The sequence below is a fragment of the Oncorhynchus kisutch genome, unplaced genomic scaffold (genome assembly GCF_002021735.2).
Source record: "Oncorhynchus kisutch isolate 150728-3 unplaced genomic scaffold, Okis_V2 scaffold2830, whole genome shotgun sequence".
In the NCBI taxonomy this organism is placed as follows: Eukaryota; Metazoa; Chordata; class Actinopteri; order Salmoniformes; family Salmonidae; genus Oncorhynchus; species Oncorhynchus kisutch.
In genome coordinates, this window is record NW_022264775.1 from 1 (window position 1) to 23,266 (window position 23,266).

At 42.0% G+C, this 23,266-nt stretch overlaps 1 protein-coding gene across 1 annotated transcript; it reads left to right on the forward strand.

Moving 5' to 3' along the window:
- Window positions 1–223: 223 nt before the first annotated feature.
- LOC116370920 (IgGFc-binding protein-like) lies at window positions 224–22,539 on the forward strand (the record flags this gene model as incomplete). Its single annotated transcript, XM_031819901.1, is given in 42 exon segments — window positions 224–346; window positions 503–713; window positions 1,053–1,183; window positions 3,343–3,587; window positions 3,926–4,013; window positions 4,016–4,048; window positions 4,051–4,072; window positions 4,476–4,604; window positions 4,760–4,898; window positions 5,199–5,340; window positions 5,766–5,965; window positions 6,091–6,229; window positions 6,440–6,511; window positions 6,704–6,894; window positions 7,281–7,410; window positions 9,571–9,815; window positions 10,155–10,303; window positions 10,602–10,730; window positions 10,898–11,036; window positions 11,337–11,478; window positions 11,904–12,103; window positions 12,229–12,367; window positions 12,578–12,649; window positions 12,842–13,032; window positions 13,421–13,550; window positions 14,095–14,339; window positions 14,679–14,827; window positions 15,138–15,266; window positions 15,436–15,574; window positions 15,875–16,016; window positions 16,442–16,641; window positions 16,767–16,905; window positions 17,116–17,187; window positions 17,380–17,570; window positions 17,938–18,067; window positions 19,787–20,031; window positions 20,372–20,520; window positions 20,876–20,991; window positions 21,168–21,295; window positions 21,619–21,759; window positions 22,234–22,380; window positions 22,512–22,539. Coding segments are annotated over 42 exon segments (6,021 nt in total), but the record flags the coding sequence as incomplete, so codon positions are not given.
- Between the last annotated feature and the right edge of the window lie 727 nt (window positions 22,540–23,266).

Sequence of the window (23,266 nt, forward strand, 5' to 3'; positions counted from 1 at the left end):
GATCGTTGGCTTCTACGGGAGACCCCTGAGACAGACATCGCTATAGACGCTGTATGCATCACAGAATGTACAGGTAATGAATACTCTATGATCTGAGATGATCAAAATATTGTGTAAATATAGACAACCATGTCTTCTGATCTTTGAAAACTGCTAGCCTCTGGTTTATTTGGTCTTCTGAAAGTATTTTTTTGTGTCTCAAAGTTTTCATTGGTTATTTCAGCTCCTCCACCAACTACACCAAACCTCCAACACCGGGATCACTACATCAGCACCAGGAACAACTACTCCCAAACCCTCAACCCCCAGCTTCCTACACCAAAACCACCAACCACAAAACCACCAGGTGAGATTAAAAAGCCAATCACTCTATCATTCTCATGGTCGAATCAGAAACCGTCACAAATGAGCTCTGTTGTTAACCTTTGATTCCACCCCAACCCATACACCCCCTTACCCCCCCCCACCCCCTCCCTCCTCCTCTCCCTCTCTCCCTCAATAGTGACGTGCCCTCCCAATGCTGAGTATATAGAGTGTGGCCCTGCCTGCATCCCCAGCTGTAAGGAACCCTCCACCAACTGCACTGGCTCCTGTATCAGCGCGTGTTTCTGTAAGCCAGGCTTTGTGTTCAAAGGCAGACGCTGTGTCCCCATAGAAACATGTGGCTGTCTGGAGGGAGGTGACTACTATGAGGTACGAGACCATCTGGGATTGTTAGTCTGTGGTTAAGAATGTCCTGTGTGATTGAATATGACACAATATAATGTGATGTACAATATTGTGTATATTGTGTATGATATACCATACCATTCGATGTGATACACAATATGATACAATATTATACAATACAGTACTTTTACTGTCCAGAATGTCCACTTACATGGATATTGATAGTGCTCCTCTCAGCACATCACAAATATACTTTCAAATGACCAGCAACACAAGGAACACACGCATACGTTTACAGAATGCACAAATAAATTACAAATATATATATATATATGTCAAAACACATGTTAACAATTCCTCTCTACCTGTCTCTGTCCTTTTAGCCAGGAGAGATCATCTTTGGTGACGGCTGCTCCAAGCTGTGGTCGTTGTGCTGGAAACTACATCTTGGACTGTGTGGACAACTCCTGCTCTCCCACAGAGGAGTGTCGCAACGGAGCCTGCTATCCTAAAGGGTACTGTTAGCTGAGTTATAATACATTGTTAGGCAAAGTTATCATAACTTGTATTAGCTCAGTTATCACAACTTGTATTAGCTCAGTTATCATAACTTGTAATAGCTAAGTTATAAGAACTGAATTAGCTGAGTTTTTATTTTACCTTTATTTAACTAGGCAAGTCAGTTAAAGCTTCTTCAGGATTGGTGGGTTGAGCTAACGAAGGCTAATGCGATTAGCTTGAGGTTGTAAGTAACAAGAACATTTCCCAGGACATAGACATATCTGACATTGGCAGAAAGCTTAAATTATTGTTAATCTAACTGCACTGTACAATTTACAGTAGCTATTACAGTGAAAGAATACCATGCTATTGTTTGAGTAGAGTGCACAGTTTTGAACATGAAAGTTTTTCATCAACAAATTAGGCACATTTGGGCAGTCTTGATACAACATTTTGAACAGAAATGCAATGATTCATTGGATCAGTCTGGAACTTTGCACATACACTGCTGCCACCTAGTGGCCAAAATCTAAAATGAAGCTGGGCTGGAATAATACATTATGGCGTTTCTCTTGCATTTCAAACATGATGGTACAAAAGAATACAAAGAATGGTGTGTTTTTCTTTGTATTATCTTTTACCTGATCTAATGTGTTATATCCTTCTACAATCCTTTCACATTTCCACACACTTCAAAGTGTTTCCTTTCAAATGGTACCAATAATATGCATATCCTTGTATCAGTGCCTGAGCTACAGGCAGTTAGATGTGGCTATGTCATTTTAGGCGAAAATTGAAAAAAAGGGTCCAACACAGAACAATTTCTTATTTGCAATGACGGCGGGTTAACTGCCTTGTTCACGGACAGAACGACAGACTTTTACCTTGTCAGCTCGCGGATTAAATTGAGCAACCTTTCAGTTACTGGCCCAACGATCTAACCACTAGGCTACCTGCCGCCAAAGTTATCATAACTTGTATTAGCTCAGTTATCGTAGCTGGTATTAGCTAAGTTATGAGATCTTGTATTAGCTCAGGTATCATAACTTGTATTAGCTCAGTTATCATAACTTGTATTAGCTCAGTTATCATAACTTGTATTAGCTCAGTTATCATAGCTGGTATTAGCTAAGTTATGAGATCTTGTATTAGCGCAGTTATTATTATTATTTTTTTTAATTTGACCTTTATTTTACTAGGCAAGTCAGTTAAGAACAAATTCTTATTTTCAATGACGGCCTAGGAACAGTGGGTTAACTGCCTGTTCAGGGGCAGAACGACAGCTTTGTACCTTGTCAGCTCGGGGATTCAAACTTGCAACCTTTCGGTTACTAGTCCAACGCTCTAACCACTAGGCTACCCTGCCGCCCCAGTTATCATAGCTGGTATTAGCTAAGTTATGAGATCTTGTATTACGGCATACCAGTTATCGTAACTTGTATTAGCTGAGTTATCATAACTTGTATTAGCTCAGTTATCATAACTTGTATTAGCTGAGTTATCATAACTTGTATTAGCTGAGTTATCATAACTTGTATTAGCTGAGTTATCATAAATTGTATTAGCTCAGTTATCATAACTTGTATTAGCTCAGTTGTCATAACTTGTATTAGCTCAGTTATCATAACTTGTATTAGCTCAGTTATCATAACTTGTATTAGCTCAGTTATCATAACTTGTATTAGCTCAGTTGTCATAACTTGTATTAGCTCAGTTGTCATAACTTGTATTAGCTCAGTTATCATAACTTGTATTAGCTCAGTTATCATAACTTGTATTAGCTCAGTTCTCATAACTTGTATTAGCTCAGTTATCATAACTTGTATTAGCTCAGTTATCATAACTTGTATTAGCTCAGTTATCATCACTTATATAAAGATGAAAGTCTTATCAAATCTATTATATTGGTAAGGAGTTCCATCGTGAAACCCACGGGAACATCCAACCTACAGTAAAGTGGATCGTTCCTAGAGTTTGATTCCTAGCTATGCAAACAGACAGCCTTATATACAGTATACATGTATTATGTTCAGCTTGGAAAACACTATTTACATTTTGTCAGGCATCATTTGGTGAAAATAATAACCCAACTATGTGAACAATGAGTCAGTATTATTTCCACCAGCCAATTACTAATCTCACTCCCAACTTTATAATCACTATTCCCCCCAGACACCTCTACCTGTATCGCGTCTGGTGACCCTCACTACACCACCTTCGACAAGAAGAAGTACAACTTCATGGGGAACTGCAGCTACCTGATGTCAGAGCCCTGTAACCACACGTCAGTGCCTCACTACGAGGTGCATGCTGACAACGAGAACCGCTTCAACAAACCAACCATCTCCTACCTGAAGGCTGTGCATGTGTACGTGCGTGGGGTGAAGATCTCCATCTTGAAGGGAGGCACCGTGCAGGTGAGAGAGAGAGGGATTGATGGAGGGATAGGGTTGGGGTAGAGAGAAAAAGAGATGAGGAAGACGTTTGAAAATGTTTAAATACGTAACAATAGAATGAAATAGTGATAAAATGCAGAGCCCTGCATGTACACATTCAATATAAAGTAACATACACTGTCAAGAACAGTGTGTCATTGTATTCAATAAATATGTTTTGCCACCGAAGGGAAATTCCTGAGCAGCATTAAATGCATCAAATTCATACAAAACACAGAACAGCTTATAAAGAGGAAGCTAAAAAACATAAAAAATGAAGTGCCCCTCACTAACACGTCTGTGTCCTCTTCTCCTCCTAGTTGGATGGTATCAATGTGAACATCCCACTGACCCCAGCTACAGGCGTGTCTGTTTTGAAGTCTGGTAAACACTACACTGTAGCCATGGACTTGGTGTGACCGTACGATATGACGGAAACCACTATATGACATCAAGGTCATCAAGGAGTGAGTCAAAACTGCTTCATACACACACTGAAGACAACACACACACATACAGAGAGAGAGAGAGAGAGAGAGAGAGAGAGAGAGAGAGGAGAGAGAGAGGAGAGAGAGAGAGAGAGAGAGAGAGAGAGAGAGAGAGAGAGAGAGAGAGAGAGAGAGAGAGAGAGAGAGAGAGAGAGAGAGAGAGAGAAGACCAAAAATGGGGTCTATGCAGCTTGGTTTCTCTCCTACAGTTTTGGTGACCCCGACATGATATACCATTAAAATAACCATATAAACACAACGTAAAATAAAAACCAAGTAGAAATTTCTCACATTGTAATATTTTAATTTTATAATGTTGTCATTAATTAATATTGTAAAAAAAATGCTTGACTCATCGGTCTATTTGCGCCTCTGTATTTAGCTATAAGGACAAGCTGTGTGGACTGTGTGGAGACTACAACGGAAACTCCAACGATGACTTCAGGAAACCCGACGGTTCTCTGACCACCAACCCCAATGACTTTGGACACAGCTGGGTCACAGATCCCAAGTGAGTCATGCCACCAGTTACACACACACACGCACGCACGCACGCACACACACACACACACACACACACACACACACACACACACACACACACACACACACACACACACACACCAACACACACACATGACTGATTCACCCTGTCTCTGACTCCAGTTGTAACAAGAAGCCCAACACCACCATCCCAGGCTGTACTGATGATGAACTGGACAGGTATGAGAGCTCTGGCTACTGCGGCATGCTACTGGACAAGAACGGACCGTTCGCTGTCTGTCACCCCAAGGTCAACCCCAATGTGAGTAACTACCGTAATGTGTGGTATATAGTGTCTTACCTAATGTGAGATATTACTGTAATGTACGGTATATAGGGTCATATCATATTTTGTCTTTAAGATTCAACAAAAGTGTGTTTAATGTGTAAAATCTCACACCCAAGAAAAACATTTTGTAAATATATAGACATATTTAGTGCATAAATGTTTAAACACTCTTAATTATATTCAATTCAAACAACTTTGTCACTTAAGTAACCAAACCTCCAAGCTTTGGGTGCAAGTCGAAGACACGCATATGTTTATGTGTGTCTATTTCAGAGTTTCTTCAAGGACTGTCTGTTTGACCTGTGCGAGCTGGATGTTGCTCAACCCATCCTGTGTGAGTCCATCGAGTCGTACGTCAACGACTGTCAGGACCGAGGAGTCACCATCGGAACCTGGAGGAACAGCACCTTCTGCCGTGAGTACAGATCAGTGTTGGGGTCAATTCCATTTCATTCCAGTCATTTCAGAAAGTAAACCAAATTCTCATTCCAAGTTTTCCCTCACTGAAAAGCATTAAAGAGAATTGGAATTGGTATTTTAAAGTACATCCTGAATTGACTGGAATTGAAATGGACCCCAACCCTGCTACAGATACATGTTATACATAATAATAACAAGGAAGAGACGGATATTGATGATGAAGATGGAAATTGCAGTGATTAATATAATAATAATTATTCATTCACTCACCAAAGACCCTGCTGTTATTAGCACATCAAAGACCAAACAATACACTCTAACAGTACTGTTCCGTATGACCAACAATGTCATTATTAAGAGACAGTCATGTTTTAAAGTAGACCTATCTCCTAATGTCTCCTCTTCCCTCCTTCTCTCCAGCTCTGACATGCCCCCCCAACAGTCAGTACGTGCCCTGTGCCGCCCCTTGCCAGCCCACCTGTGCCTCCAGACCCTCCACAGGGTGTGATGCTCCCTGTTCAGAGGGCTGTGTGTGTGACCCTGGTTACGTCCTCAGCGCTGGGATGTGTGTCAAAGAGAACTCCTGTGGCTGCAAAGGCACCAACGGACAGTACTACGAGGTGAGTGTGTTGTGTGTCGGGTGATGGACTTTGTGTGTGTGACGTGTATGTAACCAACCTGCAACCAACCACTGATGAACTATTGTCTCTCCCTCCATCTCTCCTCCTTCCCTCCCTCCCTCCAGCCTGGTGAGGAGTGGTACCTGGAGGACTGTAAGCTGAAATGTTATTGTAATGCTCCCTTCGTCACCTGCAATCCCTCTGATTGCCCTCCAATGCACGAGTGTAAGGTCCAGGGAGGAGAGCTGGACTGCTACCCTACAAGTAAGTCCCCTGACATAAACAGTCCGTACAAACACCCACACACACTCAGAATGGTGTTTTGACATCTGACGTTTTGGATGGTAGGGGAGGTGACCAGGCTGTGACCATATGAGTTGACCAGACAGCACAAACAGATCTGAGACTTGGCTATAATGTCTTTCTCTCTTATGTCTCATGCTGTCTCCCTCTGTCCCTCCGCCCCAACTACAGTCAAACCAACTACTGCCATACCAACTACACCTAAACCAACTACTCCCAAACCTACTACCACAAAACCACCAGGTGAAATTAACAGACAATCATTTGTTCTCATTCTTACGATCAGAATCAGAAACCGCTTTCTGTATTTGCACAAATCAATTCATTGGTAACCCAATAATTCCTGATATTAACCCCTTGTCTCCCTTCCGCCCCACCCCCTTTCCCTCTCTTCTTTGCCTCCCCCCATCCTCCTCTCCCTCTCTCCCCCAATAGTGACGTGCCCTCCCAATGCTGAGTATATAGAGTGTGGCCCTGCCTGCATCCCCAGCTGTAAGGAACCCTCCACCAACTGCACTGGCTCCTGTATCAGCGCGTGTTTCTGTAAGCCAGGCTTTGTGTTCAAAGGCAGACGCTGTGTCCCCATAGAAACATGTGGCTGTCTGGAGGGAGGTGACTACTATGAGGTACGAGACCATCTGGGATTGTTAGTCTGTGGTTAAGAATGTACTGTGTGATTGAATATGACACAATATAATGTGATGTACAATATTGTGAGTGATATACCATACGGCTTACCAATCGATATATGATACACGATATTTGCGATGTGATACACAATATGATACAATATTATACGATACAGTACTTTTACTGTCCAGAATGTCCACTTACATGGATATTGACAGTGCTCCTCTCAGCACATCACAAATATACTTTCAAAATGACCAGCAACACAAGGAACACACGCATACGTTTACAGAATGCACAAATAAATTACAAAATATATATTTATATATATTGTCAAAAAAACATGTTAACAATTCCTCTCTACCTGTCTCTGTCCTTTTAGCCAGGAGAGATCATCTTTGGTGACGGCTGCTCCAAGCTGTGTCGTTGTGCTGGAAACTACATCTTGGACTGTGTGGACAACTCCTGCTCTCCCACAGAGGAGTGTCGCAACGGAGCCTGCTATCCTAAAGGTACTGTTAGCTGAGTTATAATACATTGTTAGGCAAAGTTATCATAACTTGTATTAGCTCAGTTATCACAACTTGTATTAGCTCAGTTATCATAACTTGTAATAGCTAAGTTATAAGAACTTGAATTAGCTGAGTTTTTATTTTACCTTTATTTAACTAGGCAAGTCAGTTAAAGCTTCTTCAGGATTGGTGGGTTGAGCTAACGAAGGCTAATGTGATTAGCTTGAGGTTGTAAGTAACAAGAACATTTCCCAGGACATAGACATATCTGACATTGGCAGAAAGCTTAAATTATTGTTAATCTAACTGCACTGTACAATTTACAGTAGCTATTACAGTGAAAGAATACCATGCTATTGTTTGAGTAGAGTGCACAGTTTTGAACATGAAAAGTTTTTCATCAACAAATTAGGCACATTTGGGCAGTCTTGATACAACATTTTGAACAGAAATGCAATGATTCATTGGATCAGTCTGGAACTTTGCACATACACTGCTGCCACCTAGTGGCCAAAATCTAAAATGAAGCTGGGCTGGAATAATACATTATGGCGTTTCTCTTGCATTTCAAACATGATGGTACAAAAGAATACAAAGAATGGTGTGTTTTTCTTTGTATTATCTTTTACCTGATCTAATGTGTTATATCCTTCTACAATCCTTTCACATTTCCACACACTTCAAAGTGTTTCCTTTCAAATGGTACCAATAATATGCATATCCTTGTATCAGTGCCTGAGCTACAGGCAGTTAGATGTGGCTATGTCATTTTAGGCGAAAATTGAAAAAAAGGGTCCAACACAGAACAATTTCTTATTTGCAATGACGGCGGGTTAACTGCCTTGTTCACGGACAGAACGACAGACTTTTACCTTGTCAGCTCGCGGATTAAATTGAGCAACCTTTCAGTTACTGGCCCAACGATCTAACCACTAGGCTACCTGCCGCCAAAGTTATCATAACTTGTATTAGCTCAGTTATCGTAGCTGGTATTAGCTAAGTTATGAGATCTTGTATTAGCTCAGGTATCATAACTTGTATTAGCTCAGTTATCATAACTTGTATTAGCTCAGTTATCATAACTTGTATTAGCTCAGTTATCATAGCTGGTATTAGCTAAGTTATGAGATCTTGTATTAGCGCAGTTATTATTATTATTTTTTTTTATTTGACCTTTATTTTACTAGGCAAGTCAGTTAAGAACAAATTCTTATTTTCAATGACAGCCTAGGAACAGTGGGTTAACTGCCTGTTCAGGGGCAGAACGACAGCTTTGTACCTTGTCAGCTCGGGGATTCAAACTTGCAACCTTTCGGTTACTAGTCCAACGCTCTAACCACTAGGCTACCCTGCCGCCCCAGTTATCATAGCTGGTATTAGCTAAGTTATGAGATCTTGTATTACGGCATACCAGTTATCATAACTTGTATTAGCTGAGTTATCATAACTTGTATTAGCTGAGTTATCATAACTTGTATTAGCTGAGTTATCATAAATTGTATTCGCTCAGTTATCATAACTTGTATTAGCTCAGTTGTCATAACTTGTATTAGCTCAGTTATCATAACTTGTATTAGCTCAGTTATCATAACTTGTATTAGCTCAGTTATCATAACTTGTATTAGCTCAGTTGTCATAACTTGTATTAGCTCAGTTATCATAACTTGTATTAGCTCAGTTATCATAACTTGTATTAGCTCAGTTATCATAACTTGTATTAGCTCAGTTGTCATAACTTGTATTAGCTCAGTTGTCATAACTTGTATTAGCTCAGTTATCATAACTTGTATTAGCTCAGTTCTCATAACTTGTATTAGCTCAGTTCTCATAACTTGTATTAGCTCAGTTATCATCACTTATATAAAGATGAAAGTCTTATCAAATCTATTATATTGGTAAGGAGTTCCATCGTGAAACCCACGGGAACATCCAACCTACAGTAAAGTGGATCGTTCCTAGAGTTTGATTCCTAGCTATGCAAACAGACAGCCTTATATACAGTATACATGTATTATGTTCAGCTTGGAAAACACTATTTACATTTTGTCAGGCATCATTTGGTGAAAATAATAACCCAACTATGTGAACAATGAGTCAGTATTATTTCCACCAGCCAATTACTAATCTCACTCCCAACTTTATAATCACTATTCCCCCCAGACACCTCTACCTGTATCGCGTCTGGTGACCCTCACTACACCACCTTCGACAAGAAGAAGTACAACTTCATGGGGAACTGCAGCTACCTGATGTCAGAGCCCTGTAACCACACGTCAGTGCCTCACTACGAGGTGCATGCTGACAACGAGAACCGCTTCAACAAACCAACCATCTCCTACCTGAAGGCTGTGCATGTGTACGTGCGTGGGGTGAAGATCTCCATCTTGAAGGGAGGCACCGTGCAGGTGAGAGAGAGAGGGATTGATGGAGGGATAGGGTTGGGGTAGAGAGAAAAAGAGATGAGGAAGACGTTTGAAAATGTTTAAATACGTAACAATAGAATGAAATAGTGATAAAATGCAGAGCCCTGCATGTACACATTCAATATAAAGTAACATACACTGTCAAGAACAGTGTGTCATTGTATTCAATAAATATGTTTTTGCCACCGAAGGGAAATTCCTGAGCAGCATTAAATGCATCAAATTCATACAAAACACAGAACAGCTTATAAAGAGGAAGCTAAAAAACATAAAAAATGAAGTGCCCCTCACTAACACGTCTGTGTCCTCTTCTCCTCCTAGTTGGATGGTATCAATGTGAACATCCCACTGACCCCAGCTACAGGCGTGTCTGTTTTGAAGTCTGGTAAACACTACACTGTAGCCATGGACTTTGGTGTGACCGTACGATATGACGGAAACCACTATATGGACATCAAGGTCATCAAGGAGTGAGTCAAAACTGCTTCATACACACACTGAAGACAACACACACACACACACACATACAGAGAGAGAGAGAGAGAGAGAGAAAGACCAAAAATGGGGTCTATGCAGCTTGGTTTCTCTCCTACAGTTTTGGTGACCCCGACATGATATACCATTAAAATAACCATATAAACACAACGTAAAATAAAAACCAAGTAGAAATTTCTCACATTGTAATATTTTAATTTTATAATGTTGTCATTAATTAATATTGTAAAAAAAATGCTTGACTCATCGGTCTATTTGCGCCTCTGTATTTAGCTATAAGGACAAGCTGTGTGGACTGTGTGGAGACTACAACGGAAACTCCAACGATGACTTCAGGAAACCCGACGGTTCTCTGACCACCAACCCCAATGACTTTGGACACAGCTGGGTCACAGATCCCAAGTGAGTCATGCCACCAGTTACACACACACACGCACGCACGCACGCACACACACACACACACACACACACACACACACACACACACACACACACACACACACACACACACACACACACACACACCAACACACACACACATGACTGATTCACCCTGTCTCTGACTCCAGTTGTAACAAGAAGCCCAACACCACCATCCCAGGCTGTACTGATGATGAACTGGACAGGTATGAGAGCTCTGGCTACTGCGGCATGCTACTGGACAAGAACGGACCGTTCGCTGTCTGTCACCCCAAGGTCAACCCCAATGTGAGTAAATACCGTAATGTGTGGTATATAGTGTCTTACCTAATGTGAGATATTACTGTAATGTACGGTATATAGGGTCATATCATATTTTGTCTTTAAGATTCAACAAAAGTGTGTTTAATGTGTAAAATCTCACACCCAAGAAAAACATTTTGTAAATATATAGACATATTTAGTGCATAAATGTTTAAACACTCTTAATTATATTCAATTCAAACAACTTTGTCACTTAAGTAACCAAACCTCCAAGCTTTGGGTGCAAGTCGAAGACACGCATATGTTTATGTGTGTCTATTTCAGAGTTTCTTCAAGGACTGTCTGTTTGACCTGTGCGAGCTGGATGGTGCTCAACCCATCCTGTGTGAGTCCATCGAGTCGTACGTCAACGACTGTCAGGACCGAGGAGTCACCATCGGAACCTGGAGGAACAGCACCTTCTGCCGTGAGTACAGATCAGTGTTGGGGTCAATTCCATTTCATTCCAGTCATTTCAGAAAGTAAACCAAATTCTCATTCCAAGTTTTCCCTCACTGAAAAGCATTAAAGAGAATTGGAATTGGTATTTTAAAGTACATCCTGAATTGACTGGAATTGAAATGGACCCCAACCCTGCTACAGATACATGTTATACATAATAATAACAAGGAAGAGACGGATATTGATGATGAAGATGGAAATTGCAGTGATTAATATAATAATAATTATTCATTCACTCACCAAAGACCCTGCTGTTATTAGCACATCAAAGACCAAACAATACACTCTAACAGTACTGTTCCGTATGACCAACAATGTCATTATTAAGAGACAGTCATGTTTTAAAGTAGACCTATCTCCTAATGTCTCCTCTTCCCTCCTTCTCTCCAGCTCTGACATGCCCCCCCAACAGTCAGTACGTGCCCTGTGCCGCCCCTTGCCAGCCCACCTGTGCATCCAGACCCTCCACAGGGTGTGATGCTCCCTGTTCAGAGGGCTGTGTGTGTGACCCTGGTTACGTCCTCAGCGCTGGGAAGTGTGTCAAAGAGAACTCCTGTGGCTGCAAAGGCACCAACGGACAGTACTACGAGGTGAGTGTGTTGTGTGTCGGGTGATGGACTTTGTGTGTGTGACGTGTATGTAACCAACCTGCAACCAACCACTGATGAACTATTGTCTCTCCCTCCATCTCTCCTCCTTCCCTCCCTCCCTCCAGCCTGGTGAGGAGTGGTACCTGGAGGACTGTAAGCTGAAATGTTATTGTAACGCTCCCTTCGTCACCTGCAATCCCTCTGATTGCCCTCCAATGCACGAGTGTAAGGTCCAGGGAGGAGAGCTGGACTGCTACCCTACAAGTAAGTCCCCTGACATAAACAGTCCGTACAAACACCCACACACACTCAGAATGGTGTTTTGACATCTGACGTTTTGGATGGTAGGGGAGGTGACCAGGCTGTGACCATATGAGTTGACCAGACAGCACAAACAGATCTGAGACTTGGCTATAATGTCTTTCTCTCTTATGTCTCATGCTGTCTCCCTCTGTCCCTCCGCCCCAACTACAGTCAAACCAACTACTCCCATACCAACTACACCTAAACCAACTACTCCCAAACCTACTACCACAAAACCACCAGGTGAAATTAACAGACAATCATTTGTTCTCATTCTTACGATCAGAATCAGAAACCGCTTTCTGTATTTGCACAAATCAATTCATTGGTAACCCAATAATTCCTGATATTAACCCCTTGTCTCCCTTCCGCCCCACCCCCTTTCCCTCTCTTCTTTGCCTCCCCCCATCCTCCTCTCCCTCTCTCCCCCAATAGTGACGTGCCCTCCCAATGCTGAGTATATAGAGTGTGGCCCTGCATGCATCCCCAGCTGTAAGGAACCCTCCACCAACTGCACTGGCTCCTGTATCAGCGCGTGTTTCTGTAAGCCAGGCTTTGTGTTCAAAGGCAGACGCTGTGTCCCCATAGAAACATGTGGCTGTCTGGAGGGAGGTGACTACTATGAGGTACGAGACCATCTGGGATTGTTAGTCTGTGGTTAAGAATGTACTGTGTGATTGAATATGACACAATATAATGTGATGTACAATATTGTGAGTGATATACCATACGGCTTACCAATCGATATATGATACACGATATTTGCGATGTGATACACAATATGATACAATATTATACGATACAGTACTTTTACTGTCCAGAATGTCCACTTACATGGATATTGATAGTGCTCCTCTCAGCACATCACAAATATACTTTCAAAATGACCAGCAACACAAGGAACACACGCATACGTTTACAGAATGCACAAATAAATTACAAAATATATATATATATATATATTGTCAAAAAAACATGTTAACAATTCCTCTCTACCTGTCTCTGTCCTTTTAGCCAGGAGAGATCATCTTTGGTGACGGCTGCTCCAAGCTGTGTCGTTGTGCTGGAAACTACATCTTGGACTGTGTGGACAACTCCTGCTCTCCCACAGAGGAGTGTCGCAACGGAGCCTGCTACCCTAAAGGTACTGTTAGCTGAGTTATAATACATTGTTAGGCAAAGTTATCATAACTTGTATTAGCTCAGTTATCACAACTTGTATTAGCTCAGTTGTCATAACTTGTATTAGCTCAGTTATCATAACTTGTATTAGCTCAGTTATCATAACTTGTATTAGCTCAGTTCTCATAACTTGTATTAGCTCAGTTATCATAACTTGTATTAGCTCAGTTATCATAACTTGTATTAGCTCAGTTATCATCACTTATATAAAGATGAAAGTCTTATCAAATCTATTATATTGGTAAGGAGTTCCATCGTGAAACCCACGGGAACATCCAACCTACAGTAAAGTGGATCGTTCCTAGAGTTTGATTCCTAGCTATGCAAACAGACAGCCTTATATACAGTATACATGTATTATGTTCAGCTTGGAAAACACTATTTACATTTTGTCAGGCATCATTTGGTGAAAATAATAACCCAACTATGTGAACAATGAGTCAGTATTATTTCCACCAGCCAATTACTAATCTCACTCCCAACTTTATAATCACTATTCCCCTCAGACACCTCTACCTGTATCGCGTCTGGTGACCCTCACTACACCACCTTCGACAAGAAGAAGTACAACTTCATGGGGAACTGCAGCTACCTGATGTCAGAGCCCTGTAACCACACGTCAGTGCCTCACTACGAGGTGCATGCTGACAACGAGAACCGCTTCAACAAACCAACCATCTCCTACCTGAAGGCTGTGCATGTGTACGTGCGTGGGGTGAAGATCTCCATCTTGAAGGGAGGCACCGTGCAGGTGAGAGAGAGAGGGATTGATGGAGGGATAGGGTTGGGGTAGAGAGAAAAAGAGATGAGGAAGACGTTTGAAAATGTTTAAATACGTAACAATAGAATGAAATAGTGATAAAATGCAGAGCCCTGCATGTACACATTCAATATAAAGTAACATACACTGTCAAGAACAGTGTGTCATTGTATTCAATAAATATGTTTTTGCCACCGAAGGGAAATTCCTGAGCAGCATTAAATGCATCAAATTCATACAAAACACAGAACAGCTTATAAAGAGGAAGCTAAAAAACATAAAAAATGAAGTGCCCCTCACTAACACGTCTGTGTCCTCTTCTCCTCCTAGTTGGATGGTATCAATGTGAACATCCCACTGACCCCAGCTACAGGCGTGTCTGTTTTGAAGTCTGGTAAACACTACACTGTAGCCATGGACTTTGGTGTGACCGTACGATATGACGGAAACCACTATATGGACATCAAGGTCATCAAGGAGTGAGTCAAAACTGCTTCAAACACACACTGAAGACAACACACACACACACACACACATACAGAGAGAGAGAGAGAGAGAGAGAGAGAGAGAGAGAGACCAAGAATGGGGTCTATGCAGCTTGGTTTCTCTCCTACAGTTTTGGTGACCCCGACATGATATACCATTCAAATAACCATATAAACACAACGTAAAATAAAAACCAAGTAGAAATTTCTCACATTGTAATATTTTTATTTTATAATGTTGTCATTAATTAATATTGTAGAAAAAATGCTTGACTCATCGGTCTATTTACTCCTCTGTATTTAGCTATAAGGACAAGCTGTGTGGACTGTGTGGAGACTACAACGGAAACTCCAACGATGACTTCAGGAAACCCGACGGTTCTCTGACCACCAACCCCAATGACTTTGGACACAGCTGGGTCACAGATCCCAAGTGAGTCATGCCACCAGTTACACACACACACACACACACACACACACACACACACACACACACACACACACACACACACACACACACACACACACACACACACACACACACACACACACACACACACCAACACACACACATGACTGATTCACCCTGTCTCTGACTCCAGTTGTAACAAGAAGCCCAACACCACCATCCCAGGCTGTACTGATGATGAACTGGACAGGTATGAGAGCTCTGGCTACTGCGGCATGCTACTGGACAAGAACGGACCGTTCGCTGTCTGTCACCCCAAGGTCAACCCCAATGTGAGTAACTACCGTAATGTGTGGTATATAGTGTCTTACCTAATGTGAGATATTACTGTAATGTACGGTATATAGGGTCATATCATATTTTGTCTTTAAGATTCAACAAAAGTTTGTTTAATGTGTAAAATCTCACACCCAAGAAAAACATTTTGTAAATATATAGACATATTTAGTGCATAAATGTTTAAACACTCTTAATTATATTCAATTCAAACAACTTTGTCACTTAAGTAACCAAACCTCCAAGCTTTGGGTGCAAGTCGAAGACACGCATATGTTTATGTGTGTCTATTTCAGAGTTTCTTCAAGGACTGTCTGTTTGACCTGTGCGAGCTGGATGGTGCTCAACCCATCCTGTGTGAGTCCATCGAGTCGTACGTCAACGACTGTCAGGACCGAGGAGTCACCATCGGAACCTGGAGGAACAGCACCTTCTGCCGTGAGTACAGATCAGTGTTGGGGTCAATTCCATTTCATTCCAGTCATTTCAGAAAGTAAACCAAATTCTCATTCCAAGTTTTCCCTCACTGAAAAGCATTAAAGAGAATTGGAATTGGTATTTTAAAGTACATCCTGAATTGACTGGAATTGAAATGGACCCCAACCCTGCTACAGATACATGTTATACATAATAATAACAAGGAAGAGACGGATATTGATGATGAAGATGGAAATTGCAGTGATTAATATAATAATAATTATTCATTCACTCACCAAAGACCCTGCTGTTATTAGCACATCAAAGACCAAACAATACACTCTAACAGTACTGTTCCGTATGACCAACAATGTCATTATTAAGAGACAGTCATGTTTTAAAGTAGACCTACCTCCTAATGTCTCCTCTTCCCTCCTTCTCTCCAGCTCTGACATGCCCCCCCAACAGTCAGTACGTGCCCTGTGCCGCCCCTTGCCAGCCCACCTGTGCCTCCAGACCCTCCACAGGGTGTGATGCTCCCTGTTCAGAGGGCTGTGTGTGTGACCCTGGTTACGTCCTCAGCGCTGGGAAGTGTGTCAAAGAGAACTCCTGTGGCTGCAAAGGCACCAACGGACAGTACTACGAGGTGAGTGTGTTGTGTGTCGGGTGATGGACTTTGTGTGTGTGACGTGTATGTAACCAACCTGCAACCAACCACTGATGAACTATTGTCTCTCCCTCCATCTCTCCTCCTTCCCTCCCTCCCTCCAGCCTGGTGAGGAGTGGTACCTGGAGGACTGTAAGCTGAAATGTTATTGTAACGCTCCCTTCGTCACCTGCAATCCCTCTGATTGCCCTCCAATGCACGAGTGTAAGGTCCAGGGAGGAGAGCTGGACTGCTACCCTACAAGTAAGTCCCCTGACATAAACAGTCCGTACAAACACCCACACACACTCAGAATGGTGTTTTGACATCTGACGTTTTGGATGGTAGGGGAGGTGACCAGGCTGTGACCATATGAGTTGACCAGACAGCACAAACAGATCTGAGACTTGGCTATAATGTCTTTCTCTCTTATGTCTCATGCTGTCTCCCTCTGTCCCTGCGCCCCAACTACAGTCAAACCAACTACTGCCATACCAACTACACCTAAACCAACTACTCCCAAACCTACTACCACAAAACCACCAGGTGAAATTAACAGACAATCATTTGTTCTCATTCTTACGATCAGAATCAGAAACCGCTTTCTGTATTTGCACAAATCAATTAATTGGTAACCCAATAATTCCTGATATTAACCCCTTGTCTCCCTTCCGCCCCACCCCCTTTCCCTCTCTTCTTTGCCTCCCCCCATCCTCCTCTCCCTCTCTCCCCCAATAGTGACGTGCCCTCCCAATGCTGAGTATATAGAGTGTGGCCCTGCCTGCATCCCCAGCTGTAAGGAACCCTCCACCAACTGCACTGGCTCCTGTATCAGCGCGTGTTTCTGTAAGCCAGGCTTTGTGTTCAAAGGCAGACGCTGTGTCCCCATAGAAACATGTGGCTGTCTGGAGGGAGGTGACTACTATGAGGTACGAGACCATCTGGGATTGTTAGTCTGTGGTTAAGAATGTACTGTGTGATTGAATATGACACAATATAATGTGATGTACAATATTGTGTATATTGTGTATAATATACCATACCATTCGATGTGATACACAATATGATACAATATTATACGATACAGTACTTTTACTGTCCAGAATGTCCACTTACATGGATATTGATAGTGCTCCTCTCAGCACATCACAAATATACTTTCAAAATGACCAGCAACACAAGGAACACACGCATACGTTTACAGAATGCACAAATAAATTACAATATATATATATATATATATATTGTCAAAAAAACATGTTAACAATTCCTCTCTACCTGTCTCTGTCCTTTTAGCCAGGAGAGATCATCTTTGGTGACGGCTGCTCCAAGCTGTGTCGTTGTGCTGGAAACTACATCTTGGACTGTGTGGACAACTCCTGCTCTCCCACAGAGGAGTGTCGCAACGGAGCCTGCTATCCTAAAGGTACTGTTAGCTGAGTTATAATACATTGTTAGGCAAAGTTATCATAACTTGTATTAGCTCAGTTATCACAACTTGTATTAGCTCAGTTATCATAACTTGTAATAGCTAAGTTATAAGAACTTGAATTAGCTGAGTTTTTATTTTACCTTTATTTAACTAGGCAGGATTGGTGGGTTGAGCTAACGAAGGCTAATGCGATTAGCTTGAGGTTGTAATTAACAAGAACATTTCCCAGGACATAGACATATCTGACATTGGCAGAAAGCTTAAATTCTTGTTAATCTAACTGCACTGTCCAATTTACAGTAGCTATTACAGTGAAAGAATACCATGCTATTGTTTGAGTAGAGTGCACAGTTTTGAACATGAAAAGTTTTTCATCAACAAATTAGGCACATTTGGGCAGTCTTGATACAACATTTTGAACAGAAATGCAATGATTCATTGGATCAGTCTGGAACTTTGCACATACACTGCTGCCACCTAGTGGCCAAAATCTAAAATGAAGCTGGGCTGGAATAATACATTATGGCTTTTCTCTTGCATTTCAAACATGATGGTACAAAAAAATACAAGAAAACGGTGGGTTTTTCTTTGTATTATCTTTTACCTGATCTAATGTGTTATATCCTTCTACAATCCTTTCACATTTCCACACACTTCAACGTGTTTCCTTTCAAATGGTACCAAGAATATGCATATCCTTGTATCAGTGCCTGAGCTACAGGCAGTTAGATGTGGCTATGTCATTTTAGGCGAAAATTTTTAAAAAAGTGTCCAACACTTAAGAGGTTTTTAAGAACAATTTCTTATTTGCAATGACGGCGGGTTAACTGCCTTGTTCACGGACAGAACGACAGACTTTTACCTTGTCAGCTCGAGGATTAAATTGAGCAACCTTTCAGTGACTGGCCCAACGATCTAACCACTAGGCTACCTGCCGCCAAAGTTAGCATAACTTGTGTTATCTCAGTTATCATAACTTGTATTAGCTCAGTTATCATAACTTGTATTAGCTCAGTTATCATAGCTGGTATTAGCTAAGTTATGAGATCTTGTATTAGCTCAGTTGTCATAACTTGTATTAGCTCAGTTGTCATAACTTGTATTAGCTCAGTTATCATAACTTCTATTAGCTCAGTAATCATAACTTGTAGTAGCTCAGTTATCATAACTTGTATTAGCTCAGTTGTCATAACTTGTATTAGCTCAGTTATCATAACTTCTATTAGCTCAGTAATCATAACTTGTATTAGCTCAGTTATCATAACTTGTATTAGCTCGGTTATCATCACTTGTATTAGCTCAGTTATCATCACTTGTATTAGCTCAGTTATCATAAGTTGTATTAGCTCAGTTATCATAACTTGTATTAGCTCAGTTATCATCACTTGTATTAGCTCAGTTATCATCACTTGTATAAAGATGAAAGTCTTATCAAATCTATTATATTGGTAAGGAGTTCCATCGTGAAACCCACGGGAACATCCAACCTACAGTAAAGTGGATCGTTCCTAGAGTTTTATTCCTAGCTATGCAAACAGACAGCCTTATATACAGTATACATGTACTTTGTTCAGCTTGGAAAACACTATTTACATTTTGTCAGGCATCATTTGGTGAAAATAATAACCCAACTATGTGAACAATGAGTCAGTATTATTTCCACCAGCCAATTACTAATCTCACTCCCAACTTTATAATCACTATTCCCCTCAGACACCTCTACCTGTATCGCGTCTGGTGACCCTCACTACACCACCTTCGACAAGAAGAAGTACAACTTCATGGGGAACTGCAGCTACCTGATGTCAGAGCCCTGTAACCACATGTCAGTGCCTCACTACGAGGTGCATGCTGACAACGAGAACCGCTTCAACAAACCAACCATCTCCTACCTGAAGGCTGTGCATGTGTACGTGCGTGGGGTGAAGATCTCCATCTTGAAGGGAGGCACCGTGCAGGTGAGAGAGAGAGGGATTGATGGAGGGATAGGGTTGGGGTAGAGAGAAAAAGAGATGAGGAAGACGTTTGAAAATGTTTAAATACGTAACAATAGAAAGAAATAGTGATAAAATGCAGAGCCCTGGCATGTACACATTCAATATAAAGTAACATACACTGTCAAGAACAGTGTGTCATTGTATTCAATAAATATGTTTTTGCCACCGAAGGGAAATTCCTGAGCAGCATTAAATGCATCAAATTCATACAAAACACAGAACAGCTTATAAAGAGGAAGCTAAAAAACATAAAAAATGAAGTGCCCCTCACTAACACGTCTGTGTCCTCTTCTCCTCCTAGTTGGATGGTATCAATGTGAACATCCCACTGACCCCAGCTACAGGCGTGTCTGTTTTGAAGTCTGGTAAACACTACACTGTAGCCATGGACTTTGGTGTGACTGTACGATATGACGGAACCCACTATATGGACATCAAGGTCATCAAGGAGTGAGTCAAAACTGCTTCATACACACACTGAAGACAACACACACACACACATACAGAGAGAGAGAGAGAGAGAGAGAGAGAGAGAGAGAGAGAGAGGAGAGAGAGCGAGAGAGAGAGAGAGAGAGCGAGAGAGAGAGAAAGACCAAAAATGGGGTCTATGCAGCTTGGTTTCTCTCCTACAGTTTTGGTGACCCCGACATGATATACCATTCAAATAACCATATAAACACAACGTAAAATAAAAACCAAGTAAGAAATTTCTCACATTGTAATATTTTAATTTTATAATGTTGTCATTAATTAATATTGTAAAAAAATGCTTGACTCATCGGTCTATTTGCGCCTCTGTATTTAGCTATAAGGACAAGCTGTGTGGACTGTGTGGAGACTACAACGGAAACTCCAACGATGACTTCAGGAAACCCGACGGTTCTCTGACCACCAACCCCAATGACTTTGGACACAGCTGTGGTCACAGATCCCAAGTGAGTCATACCACCAGTTACACAACACACACACACACCACACACACACACACACACACACAACACACACACCAACACACACACACACACACCACAACACACCACACACACACACACACACCAACAACACACATGACTGATTCACCCTGTCTCTGACTCCAGTTTGTAACAAGAAGCCCAACACCACCATCCCAGGCTGTACTGATGATGAACTGGACAGGTATGAGAGCTCTGGCTACTGCGGCATGCTACTGGACAGAACGGACCGTTCGCTGTCTTGTCACCCCAAGGTCAACCCAATGTGAGTAACTACCGTAATGTTGTGGGTATATCGTGTCTTACCTCATGTCGAGATATTACTGTACTGTCCCGGTTATATAGGGTCCATATCTATTTTGGTCTTTAAGATTCAACCAAAAGTTTGTTTAATGTTGTTAACATCTCACACCCAAGGACAACATTGTTGTCAACTATATAGACACTATTTACTGCATAAATGTTTAAACACTCTTAATATATTCAATTCAAACAACTTTGTCACCTTACGTAACCAAACCTCCAAGCTTTGGGTGCAAGTCGAAGACACGCATATGTTTATGTGTGTCTATTTCAGAGTTTCTTCAAGGACTGTCTGTTTGACCTGTGCGAGCTGGATGGTGCTCAACCCATCCTGTGTGAGTCCATCGAGTCGTACGTCAACGACTGTCAGGACCGAGGAGTCACCATCGGAACCTGGAGGAACAGCACCTTCTGCGTGAGTACAGATCAGTGTTGGGGTCAATTCCATTTCATTCCAGTCATTTCAGAAAGTAAACCAAATTCTCATTCCAAGTTTTCCTCACTGAAAAGCATTAAAGAGAATTGGAATTGGTATTTTAAAGTACATCCTGAATTGACTGGAATTGAAATGGACCCCAACCCTGCTACAGATACATGTTATACATAATAATAACAAGGAAGAGACGGATATTGATGATGAAGATGGAAATTGCAGTGATTAATATAATAATAATTATTCATTCACTCACCAAAGACCCTGCTGTTATTAGCACATCAAAGACCAAACAATACACTCTAACAGTACTGTTCCGTATGACCAACAATGTCATTATAAGAGACAGTCATGTTTTAAAGTAGACCTACCTCCTAATGTCTCCTCTTCCCTCCTTCTCTCCAGCTCTGACATGCCCCCCAACAGTCAGTACGTGCCCTGTGCCGCCCTTGCCAGCCCACCTGTGCCTCCAGACCCTCCACAGGGTGTGATGCTCCCTGTTCAGAGGGCTGTGTGTGTGACCATGGTTACGTCCTCAGCGCTGGGAAGTGTGTCAAAGAGAACTCCTGTGGCTGCAAAGGCACCAACGGACAGTACTACGAGGTGAGTGTGTTGTGTGTCGGGTGTCGGTGATGGACTTTGTGTGTGTGACGTGTATGTAACCAACCTGCAACCAACCACTGATGAATATGGTCTCCCTCCATCTCTCCTCCTTCCCTCCTCCCTCCCTCAAGCCTGGTGAGGAGTGGTACCTGGAGGACTGTAAGCTGAAATGTATGTAACGCTCCCTTCGTCACCTGCAATCCCTCTGATTGCCCTCCAATGCACGAGTGTAAGGTCCGGGAGGAGAGCTGGACTGCTACCCTACAAGTAAGTCCCCTGACATAAACAGTCCGTACAAACACCCACACAACTCAGAATGGTGTTTTGACATCTGACGTTTGGATGGTAGGGGAGGTGACCAGGTGTGACCATATGAGTTGACCAGACAGCACAAACAGATCTGAGACTTGGCTATAATGTCTTTCTCTCTTATCTCATGCTGTCTCCTCTGTCCCTCCGCCCCAACTACAGTCAAACCAAACTGCCTAGCAACCAACTACACCTAAACCAACTACTCCAAAACCTACTACCACAAAACCACCAGGGTGAATTAACAGACAATTATTTTCTCATTCTTACGATCAGAATCAGAAACCGCTTTCTGTATTTGCAACAAATCAATTCATTGGTAACCCAATAATTCCTGATATAACCCCTTGTCTCCCTTCCGCCCCACCCCCCTTTCCTCTCTTCTTTTGCCTCCCCCATCTCTCTCCCTCTCTCCCCAATAGTGACGTGCCTCCCAATGCTGAGTATATAGAGTGTGGCCCTGCCTGCATCCCAGCTGTAAGGGAACCCTCCACCAACTGCACTGGCTCCTGTATCAGCGCGTGTTTCTGTAAGCCAGGCTTTGTGTTCAAAGGCAGACGCGGTGTCCCCATAGAAA